The sequence below is a fragment of the Denticeps clupeoides genome, chromosome 6 (assembly GCF_900700375.1).
Source record: "Denticeps clupeoides chromosome 6, fDenClu1.1, whole genome shotgun sequence".
NCBI classification, from domain to species: domain Eukaryota; kingdom Metazoa; phylum Chordata; class Actinopteri; order Clupeiformes; family Denticipitidae; genus Denticeps; species Denticeps clupeoides.
In genome coordinates this window covers 13,032,576-13,048,929 of record NC_041712.1, presented here as the reverse complement: position 1 = coordinate 13,048,929, position 16,354 = coordinate 13,032,576, and the positions used below count along the sequence as shown (strand labels likewise).

At 41.6% G+C, this 16,354-nt stretch overlaps 2 protein-coding genes across 2 annotated transcripts; one reads left to right on the top strand and one right to left on the bottom strand.

Moving 5' to 3' along the window:
- The first annotated feature begins 6 nt into the window (after nucleotides 1-6).
- tmem185 (transmembrane protein 185) lies at nucleotides 7-5,193 on the top strand. The gene is made up of 7 exons (XM_028983921.1): nucleotides 7-167; nucleotides 1,545-1,721; nucleotides 2,017-2,224; nucleotides 2,333-2,416; nucleotides 2,787-2,963; nucleotides 3,105-3,228; nucleotides 3,483-5,193. The coding sequence occupies exons 1-7, from the start codon at nucleotides 130-132 to the stop codon at nucleotides 3,725-3,727; spliced, it is 1,053 nt and encodes a 350-aa protein (XP_028839754.1). The 5' UTR covers nucleotides 7-129; the 3' UTR covers nucleotides 3,728-5,193.
- On the bottom strand, nucleotides 5,194-16,077 carry LOC114792611 (LIM domain kinase 1-like). The gene is made up of 16 exons (XM_028983920.1): nucleotides 15,895-16,077; nucleotides 15,745-15,831; nucleotides 13,767-13,905; nucleotides 12,614-12,723; nucleotides 12,157-12,339; nucleotides 11,848-11,950; nucleotides 10,404-10,585; nucleotides 9,958-10,147; nucleotides 7,755-7,841; nucleotides 7,535-7,666; nucleotides 7,369-7,428; nucleotides 7,161-7,226; nucleotides 6,906-7,068; nucleotides 6,475-6,530; nucleotides 5,993-6,150; nucleotides 5,194-5,817 (listed from the first exon to the last, which is right to left on the bottom strand). Exons 1-16 carry the CDS (start codon nucleotides 16,047-16,049, stop codon nucleotides 5,664-5,666), a joined length of 2,025 nt encoding a protein of 674 aa, XP_028839753.1. The 5' UTR covers nucleotides 16,050-16,077; the 3' UTR covers nucleotides 5,194-5,663.
- Between the last annotated feature and the right edge of the window lie 277 nt (nucleotides 16,078-16,354).

The window sequence follows — 16,354 nt, the reverse complement described above, 5'->3', positions numbered from 1 at the left end:
GCCTGAAACGGCATCGCAGCCCCCGGAGGAACAACATGACTCTGAGCCCACGCCACGGTCCGCCGGCGAAACCAACTGGGAACATTCCTCTACCATGATATAAAATAAAGTAAAAAAAAAAACACCACCATGAATCTCAGGGGGTTCTTCCAAGATTTCAACCCCAGGTAGGATGAACGTTGCCCGCGCCGCTTGCCGTGTTTCGGCGGTTTGGTTGCGGCTTTTTCACGTCCTCGGGCCTTGTGCGGTGCTAGCTGGCTAAGTTAGCCTGGTGCTTCGCCACCAAACCGGACGCTGCCTGGGAGTAAACACGCCGGAACAGCGACGGAAGCATTTGGTAAAACTAAACTGACGTGTCGATCCGAACAGGGACTTCTCGCGTAAATGCGTTCCTCGTCGGCAGCGTACCGGGTGGCTGTAGCCTAGCGGGTAACACGCTCGCCCGTGAACCAGAAGACCGCAGGGTCTCAGGTTCAAACCCCACTTACTGACATACCGAACCCCTAGTGTCTCCAGGGGGGCTGTCGCTGTCACTACTGATTGTAAGTCGGCCTGGATAAACGTAAATATGGTTAAACGTAATTAACTCTGCTTGCGTGTGTAACAAGTACTATTTTATTTTAATGAACCACAAACTCACATTATTCCTGCTGAGAACGTGAGCACAGCTCATCGGATGAGATTTAAGCTGCCAGCACAAGTTAGTCGCTTAATTGGTTTTAAATAGAGTGAAATACTAAGTAAACGTCATAACCAATAAGCCGAATTAATTAGTACTTGTTTGGTAAATTGCGTTCTCGTTTGACATTTTCCACGTTTGATTCGTCTGAATATACTTGAATCAGTGCACAGACACGTTTAAGTCTCTTGTCTGTTATTGTCCCTGTTTAGTGTTTTTTTTTAGTATAGTTATAGAATAATTTTAATTTTAAATGTATGTTTGTGTATAGGCTTTTTTGTATTTTTTAGGAATGCGGGGAATGAGCGGGGCAGTGGTGGCCTAGCGGTTAAGGAAGCGGCCCTGTAATCAGGAGGTTGCCGGTTCAAATCCCGATCCGTCACTGAGGTGCCACTGAGCAAAGCACCGTCCCCACACACTGCTTCCCGGGCGCCTGTCATGGCTGCCCACTGCTTACTCAGGGTGATGGGTTAAATGCAGAGGACAAATTTCACTGTGGGCACTGTGTGCTGTGTATCACATGTGACAATCACTTCACTTTACAAAAAAAAAGAATGTGCTATGGGGGGGTCTGTGGGAACCCGCGTTTCAAGACACTGTATACTGTTAATACCCATGTATTGACAATAAATCTCTTGAATATCAATTTAAGCAACCACCAAGCCAACACCAATATTGATCATCTCACTGCAAAAGATTAGGTGCTACAGACCAAGCTGTTGAATAAATGAAAGGTCTAAGAACACCATTGGTTGTGTACAGGGCTGCTTAGCTGACTGAAATGATTTTGCGGATTGAGGAGGTGTAATGTCTATGAATGTAATAACATTGTTTTACATGTGGTCTCTAATGTTGTCTCTCCTAGTAAGTTCCTCATCTATGCATGCTTGTTGCTGTTCTCCGTGCTGCTGTCCCTGCGCCTGGATGGCATCATCGAGTGGAGCTACTGGGCTGTCTTCACGCCCATATGGCTGTGGAAGCTCATGGTTATCATTGGGGCATCAGTGGGCAGTGGTGTGTGGGCTCACAACCCACAGTACAGGTGAGTAGGGTGACCCAAGCGATTAGGTAAAGATGTTTGAATGGAGATTGTTCATCAAACTACTGTGAGGAAAAAGCTGCCTTTCTGTTATGTTAGACAACCAAGTTCAAGGGCTGGGAATTTGCCAGCAGCTTTACAAAATTGAATTAATTAATGTAAAACAATTTAAAAGAAATTGTACCAACATCTCATACACTAGGATAAGTATAATGTTGAGAACTGTTGTACCTTTAATCAATTTTCCAAAGAACTTTCTGCCATCACCGTTATTAATTTCTGTGTGTGTGTGTTGCAGGGCGGAGGGAGAGATGTGTGTGGAATTCAAGGCCATGCTGATAGCTGTGGGGATTCACCTGCTATTGCTGACATTTGAGGTGCTGGTGTGTGACCGCGTGGAGAGGGGCAAACACTTTTGGCTGCTCGTCTTCATGCCGCTTTTCTTCGTCTCACCCCTTTCTGTGGCAGCATGTGTCTGGGGCTTTCGGCATGACCGCTCCCTTGAGGTCAGTGGGAGGGCTTACTTATGGGTCATTTTCAGTGTGTCTAGGCTTTAAACTCTGGAATTCCCATCATGGATCTGATTTCATTTTTGTTATGAAATCTTCTCACAGTTGGAGATTCTTTGTTCAGTCAACATTTTGCAGTTCATCTTCATTGCCTTGCGGCTGGATGACATCATCAGCTGGCCTTGGCTGGTAAGATTCTGTAAATTATACAGAGCTAATAAAAAGACATGCTTTCATTCTGATGCTTCCTAGCTGACAGAAGAAACTATGATACTCTATTCTATAAAGCATTGAATGTTTCAGGATGGACACAAAAACCTGTAAAAAACTTTTATTTTAGCTATATAGTCATTTCATGACTCAAATAACTGAATAGTGTATTGAAGGGGGAGTTTTGACTGGCCGATTAAAAAAAAAAAAATAAAAATAAAAATAATAATAATAATAATTTTTAAAACACAATTTTCAAACCTTGCTACTAGCCCTGAGTTCTGGACAAAGAATTTTAAGTGGATGAATGAATGAATGTGTGTTGTTAACTGCATTCTATTCTTCCCAGGTTGTCTGCGTGCCTCTCTGGATTCTCATGTCCTTCCTCTGTCTCGTGGTCCTCTACTACATCGTCTGGTCCGTGCTCTTCCTGCGCTCCATGGACGTCATTGCAGAGCAGCGTCGTACACACATCACCATGGCGCTCAGCTGGATGACCATTGTAGTGCCTCTTCTTACTTTTGAGGTTTGTGAGGTGTTTTTCTCCTCTGTCTGTTATAGTGAGGTGCTTTTGTTCAGTTAGAGGTTTTAATGAACAGTCTGCATATGGTTGTTCCATCCATGTGATTTGTATTGAGTGTTCGTCTTTTTCTTTTTGACTAATCAGATCCTATTAGTCCATAAGCTGGATGGGCATTATTCCTCCCGATATGTCCCAGTGTTTGTTCCTCTTTGGGTGTCCTTGGCAACCTTAATGGCAACCACCTTTGGCCAGAAAGGTGGCAACCACTGTAAGTATGCAGCAAGATGTACTTTTTTATTCTGTAACCATATTTTCCAGTTCAGGGAAGGAAAGAGAACGCAGTATAATTCACACTTTGGGTAGAAGTGGCTAGCCGTTTATAAGGCTGTGCTGTTTAATTGCGCTACCCCATGTGCGAAATGTTGTTTACTGGACACTGCTGCACTATTGTACTTGGTATTTTAGTACTTGTACACAGTGTCAACTTTTTGACTCATGCGCATTTTGTGTTCAAACACGCAGGGTGGTTTGGGATCCGTAAGGACTTCTGCCAGTTCCTTCTGGGGCTGTTCCCTCTCCTGCGAGAGTATGGAAACATCTCCTATGACCTGCACCATGAGGACTCTGACGTGTCAGATGAGGTGCCTTCACATGAGCCCCCCAAAATTGGTCCCATGTTTCGCAAGAAGATGGGCGTTGTGATCACACAGAGCCCGGGCAAGTACTTTGTGCCTCCTCCTAAACTGTGCATTGACATGCCAGACTAAAGGGGTGTGGCCTATAATCCTGCTGAAACAACAGTGTCAGACTCACAGTGTATGCTGCAATTACTGACCAGTTGTGGCATATAAACAGCCATCAAGAGATGAACAAACGGCTCCGCCAGAAGGACAGCGGAATATTTACAACAAGGCACTTTCAGAATTAAGAGCTGTCAATGTTTCCCATTGCAGCTCTGTCTGACCATGTAGCGTGTTTTTTTTTTTTTTTTTCTTCCTCTCTCTAAAACTGCAACTCCTAGTATGCATATGGAAAATATTTTTTATGGACATCACTAAAATGAACCCATCGTACAATGTCCTTCTTCTGTCTTGAAAAGATGAACCCAACTCTGCTGACACTTACATGTTGTACTGGTTTTTGCCTGTCTGGGGGTGTTAAACACTTAAGTGTTTTCATTGATTACTTACCAATGTGGAGACTCTAACTTAAATTCTTATTGGACAGTAATGACTTCTGGTTTAAGTTAACCCAGCTATCTGAGGAACTTCTGGTGATTTGATCCCTTGGTACGAGATTGTTCACAATATCTGTGTCTTCAGGGTTGTTTATACCAAGTGTAGACAATATAACCTGTATTAGTTCATTCTCGTGTTCCTAACACTTTAACAACTGAGACCATGAATATAAGCTTCAGTTTTACAATAGAGGTGCTTATGGTAATTTCTCTTAATATGGGTGTGAATGGTGCATTTAGATGACCAAGACTTGTTGTAAATCTCCACAACTGCTCTGGATTGTCAAGATGATAAGTATGAATTGAGTGTAAGTTTGATGTGTGTTTGGTTCATATGGCCTTCCTGCTCCTTCCTGTCTTGTGTAGTGTGGCAGAAGACTGAGGGCTTTGCAGACTCCACTGGGTACTGATCCCATATTTTGTCCACAAATCTAAATGTGAATATCAATTTGTATTAAATAAGACAAAACCCATGGTGTGCTATATCCTGTCTAAAGAGCAGCACTGACCCCTGAGACACAAAAAGCTCGACTGTGTAGCACCAGGCCTGTGGTAATGATAATCTATGCATTGTTCCAGTTCCTGATTTCATGGTGTTGTGGGCAGTTGAGGTGGTGGAGCTGTTATCCGTCAGTGTAGCAGCAGATCTGAGACATTCCAGGATTGTCACAGAGTCCGACTGTGTGTTTTGTTTGTTGTTTTGTTTATGGAGCATTGATGCTATTTGTGGTTTGTGCCCTCAGCTGGTCTGAGGGAGCCACACCACTATCCCGTCTCTTTGCTGGACCAACGTTTTGCTGTTTTCACAGAGATCCCTTTGTCTCATCAGTCAAGTGTATTCTGATGAACATGCAAACATGTACTGTTGCTAGCTGTTCACATGTTTTGTGCGTTTTATTTAGATTTCTACAAATAAGGAATATTAAAAGTTTGTTTGTGTACTGTGTGTCTGTGTTTTGATTTTTATTGTGAAGTTGAATAAAAATGCAAAAATGCTTTGCTATTAATATTTTATTGTAACATGGAATAATTCTAGCTACAGTTTCTTCCAGTTAAAACTGCCAAGGCTTGCATAAAGTGCACTGACGTTTTCACAGCTTGTTGGTAAGTGTTAAACAAGTAAACAACACTGCTCACACTCTGATAAACATCAATATATTAGATGTCAACAAATTCGATCAATCGTCTTCTTTCTGCTGAGTTAATGTAGCTGGAATGTATTTGGGTTTTTTTTTTTTTTTAAGGTATTTCCACTTTTGTCCACTGTATGTATACAACACAGTCATCATAACACACAATAAAAGAGCAAAGTCAATCTGTATACTTTACACTAACACAAAAATTGCCAATTGATTCTTTAAATAGTTGAGGTGTGTATATATGTATATGTCCTGTATCCATTTTCAGAATTTCAGAAGATTAAATGTATGGAGTACATCTTCATATTTACAGTCCTCTATAGCTTATCACAGCTGTGGTCCAAACTGACATGGGTGTTTGAGTCTGTGGTTATTCCAGAATTCCTGTCGGATGTGTTCCAGCTCTGACATGAGTGGGAGCCCCATGTCAAGGTGCAAGCGCAAGTTTTCCAGCCACTCAAACAGCTTTGAGAAGGGTGGCCTGCAGGGAGAAATGATCTGTTATAATGAGAATAATAAATGCATCGTAATTATTGAAATGCAATATTAAAGGAAAACCACTGTTTATTTTCTATGCATCTTTTGTTTATTAATTTGCATAATTATCTGTATGTGACCATAAAGCCATTTTTTTAAACGGAATTAAAAGGCACTACCGTTTGTCCACCTCCAGATGGCAGCAGAGAACTGACATGGGGAGGAACGCTGCGGGACAGTCTGCGGGGTGACAGAGCTCCAGGAATCCAGACACGTTGAGGCCGTAGTCAGCAGTGCGGGGAAGGAAGTCTGGGTCTGCGTTCACTCTGCCCATGATCTTTTAGAGAGAAAAGACATTTAGAGCACAAAAAGAAAACCTGAAGACTCCGTGTGACGAGGCTTTAACTTCAAGGCAAGCCTGACTTAAAAAACACATCTTAGATGGTTGATAAATTGATATATCCACGTGGTTAAAATCAAACACCTTTATGTAAAAATAAAAAAAGCAATTCCAGGAATGTGTAAGTGATTCAGGGATGCTGAAAGATCGAGGGATCTTGAAAATCTCCAGATTAAGTAATTTGTTACAGTATTGTGCTGATTTGTTGATCTGGCATTAATCCAGAATTTTATGGCAATGAGAAAGTGTTCACACTTTTACCTCGCACAGAATTATGCCAAAGGAGAAGATGTCCACTCTTTCATCGTAGGTCTTACCTGAACCACAACAAACACAATAGTATTTTAATGGCTATGGGCATTATCAAGCACATTTATTAGAGATTTGATAATTGTGAAGACTAGAAGAAGAATTTGATTGAATGTTCAGCATTTTCTAATGTATTAATATTTAACACATTAATAATGTGGAGCATTAACCAGTGACACTGTACACATTTTAAAGTATGATTGTGTGTGTTGATGTATATCTAAAAAATGTGAGTTTCTATTAAAGTGACCAGTGAGTGAATATTGACTCTATGCAGGATATTTTGGAAGCACATTAGATGTGTTTCTTTAATAAAAGCAAATTTTTGCTAGTGGACAATCATGACCAAACGGTATGAGCATTCAGCTCCCCAGTATTCTCACCATTGATCATCTCTGGTGCCATCCAGTAAGGGTTCCCCACAACAGTATACCTCTTCCTTCTGTCAGACCGCCTCGCCTCTGGCTCATGGCAAGGAGAGGGCAGCTTCCGATCGGCCATCACCAGCCTTGCTAGCCCAAAGTCTGCCACTACCACGGTGTGGTTCTGAGCGTAGAAACAGTACTGAGTGTAAGTATGCAATTCAAAAGCATGGAACCACTGCTGGCTATTTATAAAAATGCCAAAGGAAGACAGACCTCTCTAACCAAACAGTTGTATGAGTTCAAATCACGGTGAATGACATTCATTGAATGCAGGTATGCCTTGGCAGAGAAAAACAAGTGTATCAGCATGATCAGACTGTTCCACAGCATGTCTACCACAAGGGGACAGCAGAACTAACAAAACATGACAGGACTTGAATATGCAGTGAAGATGTTCTCAAACAGAAATGCTTTCGCTTACCATACCCGCAGCTATATCTTTAGCGTAGCTGACTCTGCGATTCCAGGGGAATTTGCTGTCCTGTAACGATGAATACAACAGCATGAGCGAGAGTGCAGCAACTTGAAAGAAACTGATACAGAAATAGAAAGGGAAGTATGGGAAATATCCTGAAAAGGCCCCTCACCATTCTATTAATGGCCTCCCGCAGCGTGCCACCTTGAACAAACTCTGAGATGAAGTTCAGTCGCTTGTCTTTGTACAGGATCCCAATGAACTTCAGGACATTTGGATGGTCAAGACAGCGCATTACCTTAACCTGGAATCACACAGGCATGTAAATGTAACCTATCCTACTAGCTCATATCTCAATGTATTACCTTCAGCCTTTAAGAATTGGCACAGACCTCTTTGAGGAAGGTCTTCTGAGTGTCTTCATCAAATCTTAGAAGTTCCTTCATCACCATAACTTCTCCCGTCTCTTGATGTGTTACCTGATCAGAACACATATTAAACCACAACAGTATCACACTGCTTCAATTATCATTATAAATGTCTGACATCAGGCCTTTATTTGTCATTCAATCCCGTGACACTTGCCGCGCTGTGACAATCCAGTCTATGTGCTTTGTGAATTTGGTGAAGACATTTGACCATGGGCGTCTGCATGTGCTCTGGGAGGTTCTGCAGGAGCACAGAGTGCCTAGGCCACTGCTGTGTGCCATCAGAATTAGATGTGTGACTTTGTTACTTTTCTTGGTTTTCATGGACAGAATCTCAAAGATGGAAAGGAGTCTGGTGAAGGGAGTTTTGGGGATCTGGAGGGGGCATCTCTATTGTTTTGGACACATCCCACTGTGCAGAGACCACTGGAGAGATTACAGGGAGTGCAGACTTATTAGGCAAATGAGTATTTTGTCCACATCATCCTCTTCATGCATGTTGTCTTACTCCAAGCTGTATAGGCTCAAAAGCCTACTACCAATTAAGCATATTAGGTGATGTACATCTCTGTAATGAGAAGGGGTGTGGTCTAATGACATCAACACCCTATATCAGGTGTGCATATTAATTAGGCAACTTGCTTTCCTATGGCAAAATGGGTCAAAAGAAGGACTTGACAGGCTCAGAAAATAGTGAGATATCTTGCAGAGGGATGCAGCACTCATCGAACAATCAAGCGTTTCATTCAAAATAGTCAACAGGGTTGCAAGAAGTGTGTGGAAAAACCAAGGTGCAAAATAACTGCCCATGAACTGAGAAAAGTCAAGTGTGCAGCTGCCAAGATGCCACTTGCCACCAGTTTGGCCATATTTCAGAGCTGCAACATCACTGGAGTGCCCAAAAGCACAAGGTGTGCAATACTCAGAGACATGGCCAAGGTAAGAAAGGCTGAAAGACGAGCACCACTGAACATCACACACAAGCTGAAACGTCAAGACTGGGCCAAGAAATATCTCAAGACTGATTTTTCTAAGGTTTTATGGACTGATGAAATGAGAGTGAGTCTTGATGGGCCAGATGGATGGGCCCGTGGCTGGATTGGTAAAGGGCAGAGAGCTCCAGTCCGACTCAGACACCAGCAAGGTGGAGGTGGAGTACTGGTTTGGGCTGGTATCATCAAAGATGAGCTTGTGGGGCCTTTTCGTGTTGAGGATGGAGTCAAGCTCAACTCCCAGTCCTACTGCCAGTTTCTGGAAGACACCTTCTTCAAGCAGTGGTACAGGAAGAATCCTGCATCCTTCAAGAAAAACATGATTTTCATGCAGGACAATGCTCCATCACACGCATCCAAGTACTCCACAGCGTGGCTTGCAAGAAAGGGTATAAAAGAAGAAAAACTAATGACATGGCCTCCTTGTTCACCTGATCTGAACCCCATTGAGAACCTGTGGTCCATCATCAAATGTGAGATTTACAAGGAGGGTAAACAGTACACCTCTCTGAACAGTGTCTGGGAGGCTGTGGTTGCTGCTGCACGCAATGTTGATGGTGAACAGATCAAAACACTGACAGAATCCATGGATGGCAGTGTCCTTGCAAAGAAAGGTGGCTATATTGGTCGCTGATTTGTTTTTGAATGTCAGAAATGTATATTTGTGAATGTGGAGATGTTATATTGGTTTCACTGGTTTCACTTGGTTTCACTGTTTTTTGTTAAGTTGCCTAATAATTATGCACAGTAATAGTCACCTGCACACACAGATATCCCCCTAAAATAGCTAAAGATAAAAACAAACTCAAAACTACTTCCAAAAACATTCAGCTTTGATATTAATGAGTTTTTTGGGTTCATAGAGAACATGGTTGTTGTTCAATAATAAAATTATTCCTCAAAAATACAACTTGCCTAATAATTCTTCACTCCCTGTAGATCTCCTAGTTGTCTTGGGAATGCTTTGGGTTCTGCTGTCATTTGAGACTGTTCCTGCGATGTCTGGTTTGACCAGCTCAGCCTGCTACCGCTGTAATTTTCATCTGGACAAGCGAGTGGAAGCTGATTGACTGACTTATTATGTTTTTCAGATTTGTTTCACAGGGAAAAGTCTGAAAATTCTGATTCCCTAAAGGTTTGTTGTCTTTTATGAAGGGTTTCTGTGTGGGCTTTACCTTGATAGCCTGTCCAAAACAGCCCCTCCCCAGTACTTCTCCGTGTATGAGGTCAGATGGGCGGAATATCCGGTGCATCCGTTCGCCGGGGTCAATGCGCAGAGACTCTGAGCGATTAATGTCCCTCCTCTGAGAGAACGAGGGGGCACAGAGGTTTGAAATGGGCGACTTATCAATGCTGCAGCTGCGTCTGAGAACAGAGGGAAGGAAACAGTAGTGGAAAGAATGAGAATGAAGAAAATTAAGCAGCTATTGTCTTCATATCTGCCAGCCCTGTGCTCAGTCTGCATTGAGTAATTACACTGAGTAATTAATATTTAATTTATTCATTCTGAATTAACATTTAATGCATTCATGCTTGTTTTTTAATTTAACACAAGTTGTATTTGCCCTTTTGTTAAAATATGGATGGTGTTGTGAATGTGCTGGCCATCGACAATTCTCACAGGATGTGCCTGGATCGAGGTGCACGGCTCTGTGGACAGGTTACGCCCAGTCCCAGTCTGGATGGCACATCCATCGCCTCCTCCAGGATATCCGTCTGTTTGTTCTGGGGGAGGGGGAGGTGGGGGTCGTGCTCAATTGTCAGCTGAAGCAGATGCTCAGTGTCATGAATCATCAGTTCGATCTATGAGGCCAGAAAGACACACAGATCAGACAGATACATTTTTGTCTCATCCATCACTTGTCTTACTCAGCATCTACTCATGATTGTATACCAACTTGCTAAGAAATATTTAGCAGACTTCACATGCAAGTTCACATGCATGACCTGGACTGCAGAATATCTTGTCATGGCAGGGGCAGACAGAGTACAATGACAATAGTAGCCAATAAGTCAATAAATCAGCTACCAACCATACAACTCAACCACATAGCTTTGATGAAAATGTTCAGACTGTATGTCCAGGAAAGCTAATGAAATTACTGTGAAACAAAATCAGTGTGGCCCAAAGCATGTAGAACTTTGTCCTCTGTATTTAAACCATAACCATAACTGGGGAGCAGTGTGCTGGGACGGTGCTTTGCTCAGTGGTACCTCAGTGGCACCTTGGCGGATCGGGATTCGAACCGGCAACCTTCTGATTATGGGGCCACTTTCTTAACCGCTAGGTCACCACTGCCCATGTCTATACCACATTCAAAATTATTATGCAAATTGTATTAAAGTTTTTACAATTGAACATATAGATGGTATTGTGTGTCAGGGCTTGTCTGATTACTGAAATTACTTTGGATTAAGAAAGAAGCTGCAAAAATGTCTTTACAAAGCAGAAAGCAGGTATTTGAAGCTCCTGGTACCTTTGGAGTCCCACAAACATCAAGGTGTAGATTCTCCAGAGGCTGGCATTCATGTATAAACCTTTTATTCGACCACCCCTAACCAATCCTCACAAGCAGAAGTGGCAGAAGCGGCAGCAGTGAGCCCAGAAATAAATGAAAACTATATTTTAAACAGTCTTGTTCAAAGATGAGTGCTGTGCAACCCTGGATGATCCAGATGGTGGGCCACCATGTTCCAACAAGGCTGTTATGTAACAAGTTCAATGGATGCAAACCCACAAGTTCAATGGATGCAAGGATTGTGATGAAGCTATAAAACAAGAGGTCCTACTGTGTGTTAAAATAAAACTAAATTAAAAATAAATATGACCTCCTAATGCTGCAAATTCAAGAAACAACCACTTTCAGTTCTTTACAACCTATAAAATGTTATAAAAACTCTGATGTGTGTAATAATTTGGAACAGTGCAAGTCTTATATTTTGGTTTATGACTTGAAACGTATGCTGACTGTTGTTTGCATTGACAAATATTTATGCTGCACCTTTTATCCATTGACAGAATGAAACTGAACATTTTTACTGTATAATATCAGACGTTTGCTTACCTCATCCAATGGAATGTTTTGGATAGGTGTCCCATTGATCTCCAGGATCCTGTCACCAACATGGATCAAGGCTTTTACATCACTGATGTAATCTGAATCCATCCTGTTACATCCGAACAAGACAATAGAATGAGATGATATTCAATCAAATCAGATTCAGTTCATGTTCAATTAATTCAATGCAGGAATTTGAATAAAGACATCTGAGTAAATGGGAAAATCTAAATATATTTTGAACTAGGATACAGTTTTATTTCTCATGCACATAAATAATTAATTTATCAAGGTGATAGGCACCTGCAGACTCACTCGCAAACTCTAAAGATCTGGGTGTTTTCATGTCCTGGATCCTGCTCCACAGAGAAAGAGAGACCATGACAGCCATTGGCCAAAGGTGGGAAGGACACCAGTGTCACCGTGTGAGGCACCCTGGGACATTCCACATCCACGCTGTTCTCAGGGGTGACAGGGTCTTGAAAATAGCAGTGGCCACTACAGGGGGAGGGAAAAAGGTCATGGTGGGCAACATGGGGGCTTTCTTTCTAAGGGCATGCAAAATATTGCAAGCAGATAATCAGTGATATTAAAACATCTATCAGAAAAAGAAAAAAAATTCTTTAGTTAGAAATGATTGATTTGGTTGCAATTTACATAAACTTCCCTACTTGGTACAGCAGAGAAACAATTGACAATGATCTGCCCTCGTGTTGGACTACAGTAATGTAAAGCTAGTTTACAGGGGATATCTGCAAATTTTACAACTGACCAGTACAGTTTAGAACGTTCCACGAGTGTGTATGAATCTCCAACACCGATAACGATGCCACAACGCTTGCAGGAAAAACACTCAGGGTGGAACTTCTGTTCCCCGGCAACCTGCAGCGAGACAGAGAGAGGGAGCTGTGAGCTTACAGTAAAGAGGAAGGAAGTGAGATGTGTGCGAGAGGGAGAGACTAAGGGACAGGAAGTGAAGTGACCTTGCCAGTTTTAGTCATTTCATTACCATGATTCATAAGGTCAATTGGACCTCATCCACTTTAAAGCCATCTAATCACTGTAATAAATCATAAATTCTATAGTTTTTTTATTGAAAGATGTTCAGTGGTCTGTGAACTCAATATACTTAGCCTAAACAGAATTGAATTCTATGAATTAACCAATATTATCATGTATTACATTCAGAAAATATTGTAAGTTGTACATACTGAAGACACTTTCTTGTCAGAACTTTTTGCTTGCAGTCATTATCAAATTATTCTCAATCTCAACTCATGTCAAGACCTGTTCCCATCTCTAAAGGAAAACCCGATCACCTCCAAATGAGGTGATTGCAGACTGTTACAGACTATTGCAGACATTTTATTATCATGCATAACAACAGCAAAATGTAGTTCTGTAGTAGTATGAGGTGATTATTTTAATATTAGTCATAAACTTCACTATGGTGCATTTTAATTTGCCACAGCCAATATGATATCATATGAATGATTATCTGTGAAACAATTCTATAAAACTTAAAAAAACTACAAATACCTCAATGTTATCAGAAAATGTCATATAACCCAATTACAACCCAAATATTCATGCTTTGAACTGAGGTTAAGATCCAAACACTGGGCTTATTGTGTGCCTAATAAGGTCATCCCAGAAAAGCCCCTCATATGTGTGGTAACTCAGTTACCACATGAACAAACGATCAGACTTCTCAGACTGGTGTAGTTACACAAATCCGCTTAGATCATTAGAAAGGCTACTGCAACAAAACAGATTCTGATAATTGCAAAATGCAGAGCTTTACGTAACAATGGTAGCTGATGAGAGATGCAGAAAGTCTCTCATGTCAATTCCTCTGTTAATTTCTGTTCAGTCTGTGAGACTTTGTGAGAATGGGTTGGTGAGTGTTTTGCAGCCACACTCACCATGATGAGGCCTGATGAGATGGCTTCAGAGCACCCATGACACATCTCCCCAAAACGCACAGAGTAGTCCCTTTTACAGAAGAACCGGCCTTCCTTCTCATAGTACCAGTGAGAAAGAATAGCACCACACTCGCAGCATCTGGGAAAGGAAACAAAAGGAATAGCATCACTGTATTATTTTTACGTCAGCAAATATTTGGTTGGGGTCTGGAATGTTCCTTTGACTTTTCTCTATGCAGGAAGTGCATCACAGCTGCAGTGTAAAACATCTATTGTTTCTCATCCGTTTAGTATCAATGAAAACACAACAGATCGTGAATAGATTTTGAATGTTTGAAAAAACTTGTGGCAGGAGAACACCATGAAGCACTCACAAACTCCCTCACTATCTGGGGTCCATGACGCTCCTCAAACTTCTTACAGATTGAAAGTACAGTTGAGAAAGTGGCCTTTTTCCCGATTAAGCTGGCCATTTGAACAGGTCCACCACAACAGTAAATAAGGCTTCATTTAGACATCCTGTACCTATAATTGGCCACAATGGTTGAAATGCATTTGGGTGAGAGGCGATGGAGAGATTGTTCATTGGGAGGGCTGGGGCTGGGGGTTTTCAAGGTAGTAAAGGGGGGCGGCAAGAACGCTAAGACATCAAACCGAAGTCATTAGGTAAGTCATCAGAAGCTCATTAAAAAGAGAGGTGAGCCAATAGCTTAGAAAAGGGTGAAGAGCACCCAGAATCAGAAAAACACACAAACTGTCACTCAACTACAGGAACAACATTAACAAAAAGCTGATAAATTTTTTTTTTATAGATTGTAAGAAATAATGCTTTGATGGTACAGTGTCTAAACAACATTGCATCATAGGGCAATGAAAATAAAATGAATTAAATTACCTCTACAAAGTCCAAAAAGCATGGGATAAAATTTTCTATCAGTTTAATTCTTTAATCCAGTGTAGGCATGAAATCACTAGTTGAAAGGCACATTAGCAAATCATGATTTCTGGCCACCGCTAATTAGAAAAGCATTTTAATGTTTTCTCTGTGTCTGACTTCCTGCAGCCTTTCAGAGAAAGTGTCACCAAAAACAGCAATTTTAACTCATTTCTCCTCTTTCACAACAGCATGCATGTGGACAGGAAGTGTTGTTTGTTTTAAATGGCTTTTAGCAGAAACTCACATACAGGATAGAACATAAGAAAACGAGCACAGACATGAACCAAATACATCTGCTGACAATCAATCAAAGGTATTGCAACATCAAGTGCACAGGCATTCCAGTTCTGTTTTGCCTTTCTCTTCTCATTTCCATATGATTTAAACCTCTCAAAGCCCTGGCTTTCCAGTCACTCCTCGAAACTAAAAAATAAAGACAAAAAAAGCACATTTTCTACACAGGACGTAAAGACAATGGGAGGCTTCTAATCTCTCTGTGACTAAACATTTACTCTTAAATGTGATAAGGCCGGCTGATCTCAGGTCCCCTGTCTGCTCTGACATTCAAATGCCGGAAGCCCTCCCTTTTCTTGCTGGGAAAATTATGTTTTTGTTTTTCTAAAAAGCCATTTTAGTAAGAAATGGTCTAATATGCAACAGATGCCTCATCCGATGTTGTGAAATGACCTGTGTGGGTTTTTTTTTCAGAAGAATGTTTGGAATGTCTCATCTAGGACGATAAAGAGAAAGCAGATGTTTTGGATGAATGCAGAAGATAATCTCTGCTGAAGACACGACAGCCTGACATATTTAAAGTACAGTTTAAAGTAGAAAGTAGAAAGCTGAGTTTAAAGTATATGACAACAGAACCAATGTTGGTTACATCACTGGTGAAGACACATTTGTAATATGACACTACTGATTCTGGATAAGGGCGTCTGATAAATGCTGTAAATGTAAATCACTGGTGAAGACTCATAGCAGAACCAATTCTTAAGAAAAACTGAATTGACATGAGAAATGTGCCAAATGCCAACATACCTTCCTTTAGCCCCCCTCTTGTACCGCTGGTCCCGACGAGACATGTGTGCTTCAGCCACTGATCGACACCACTCTAGTCCTGTGGTCCTGAATGAGGGAGAGGTATTAGGGTTTCACTGCAGCCAGAATGATCTGGGATGCTGTACCTACTCCTCATCAATCACTGTGGAGAGAGAAACATCACAATATGCTCCCCGCTGCTGCTTGCTTTTACACACTAAAGAATGCTCCTTGTGTGTTTCTTTCTGGCTGCCTGGAGGTTCTTGCACTTCCTTCCCACTCAACACTGGTCTGAGAGAAAGCATGAACCACTGACTTAACTCCTCCCTCTTTCGTTAAAAGAAATCCCCTCCCCAGACCCTTCCCAGAATGCTTTGGTCGGCAGAATACAGATATGGGAGATTTGGTTACTCCCCCTCCGTTTTCTGATTGCCCCCTCTGTGCTCACACCCATGACCCCAGGCATAAATACCAGTGCTGGGTGTTGGGGGGGGTGACTGAGGCACCTCAGCAATCCCCGCTGATTTAAAAGCGGAACTTTGAACAGAGCTGAAATGAAAACGTAGCAAAAGATAAAAATAAAAAAATTAGGTCAGATTCGATTTGATAT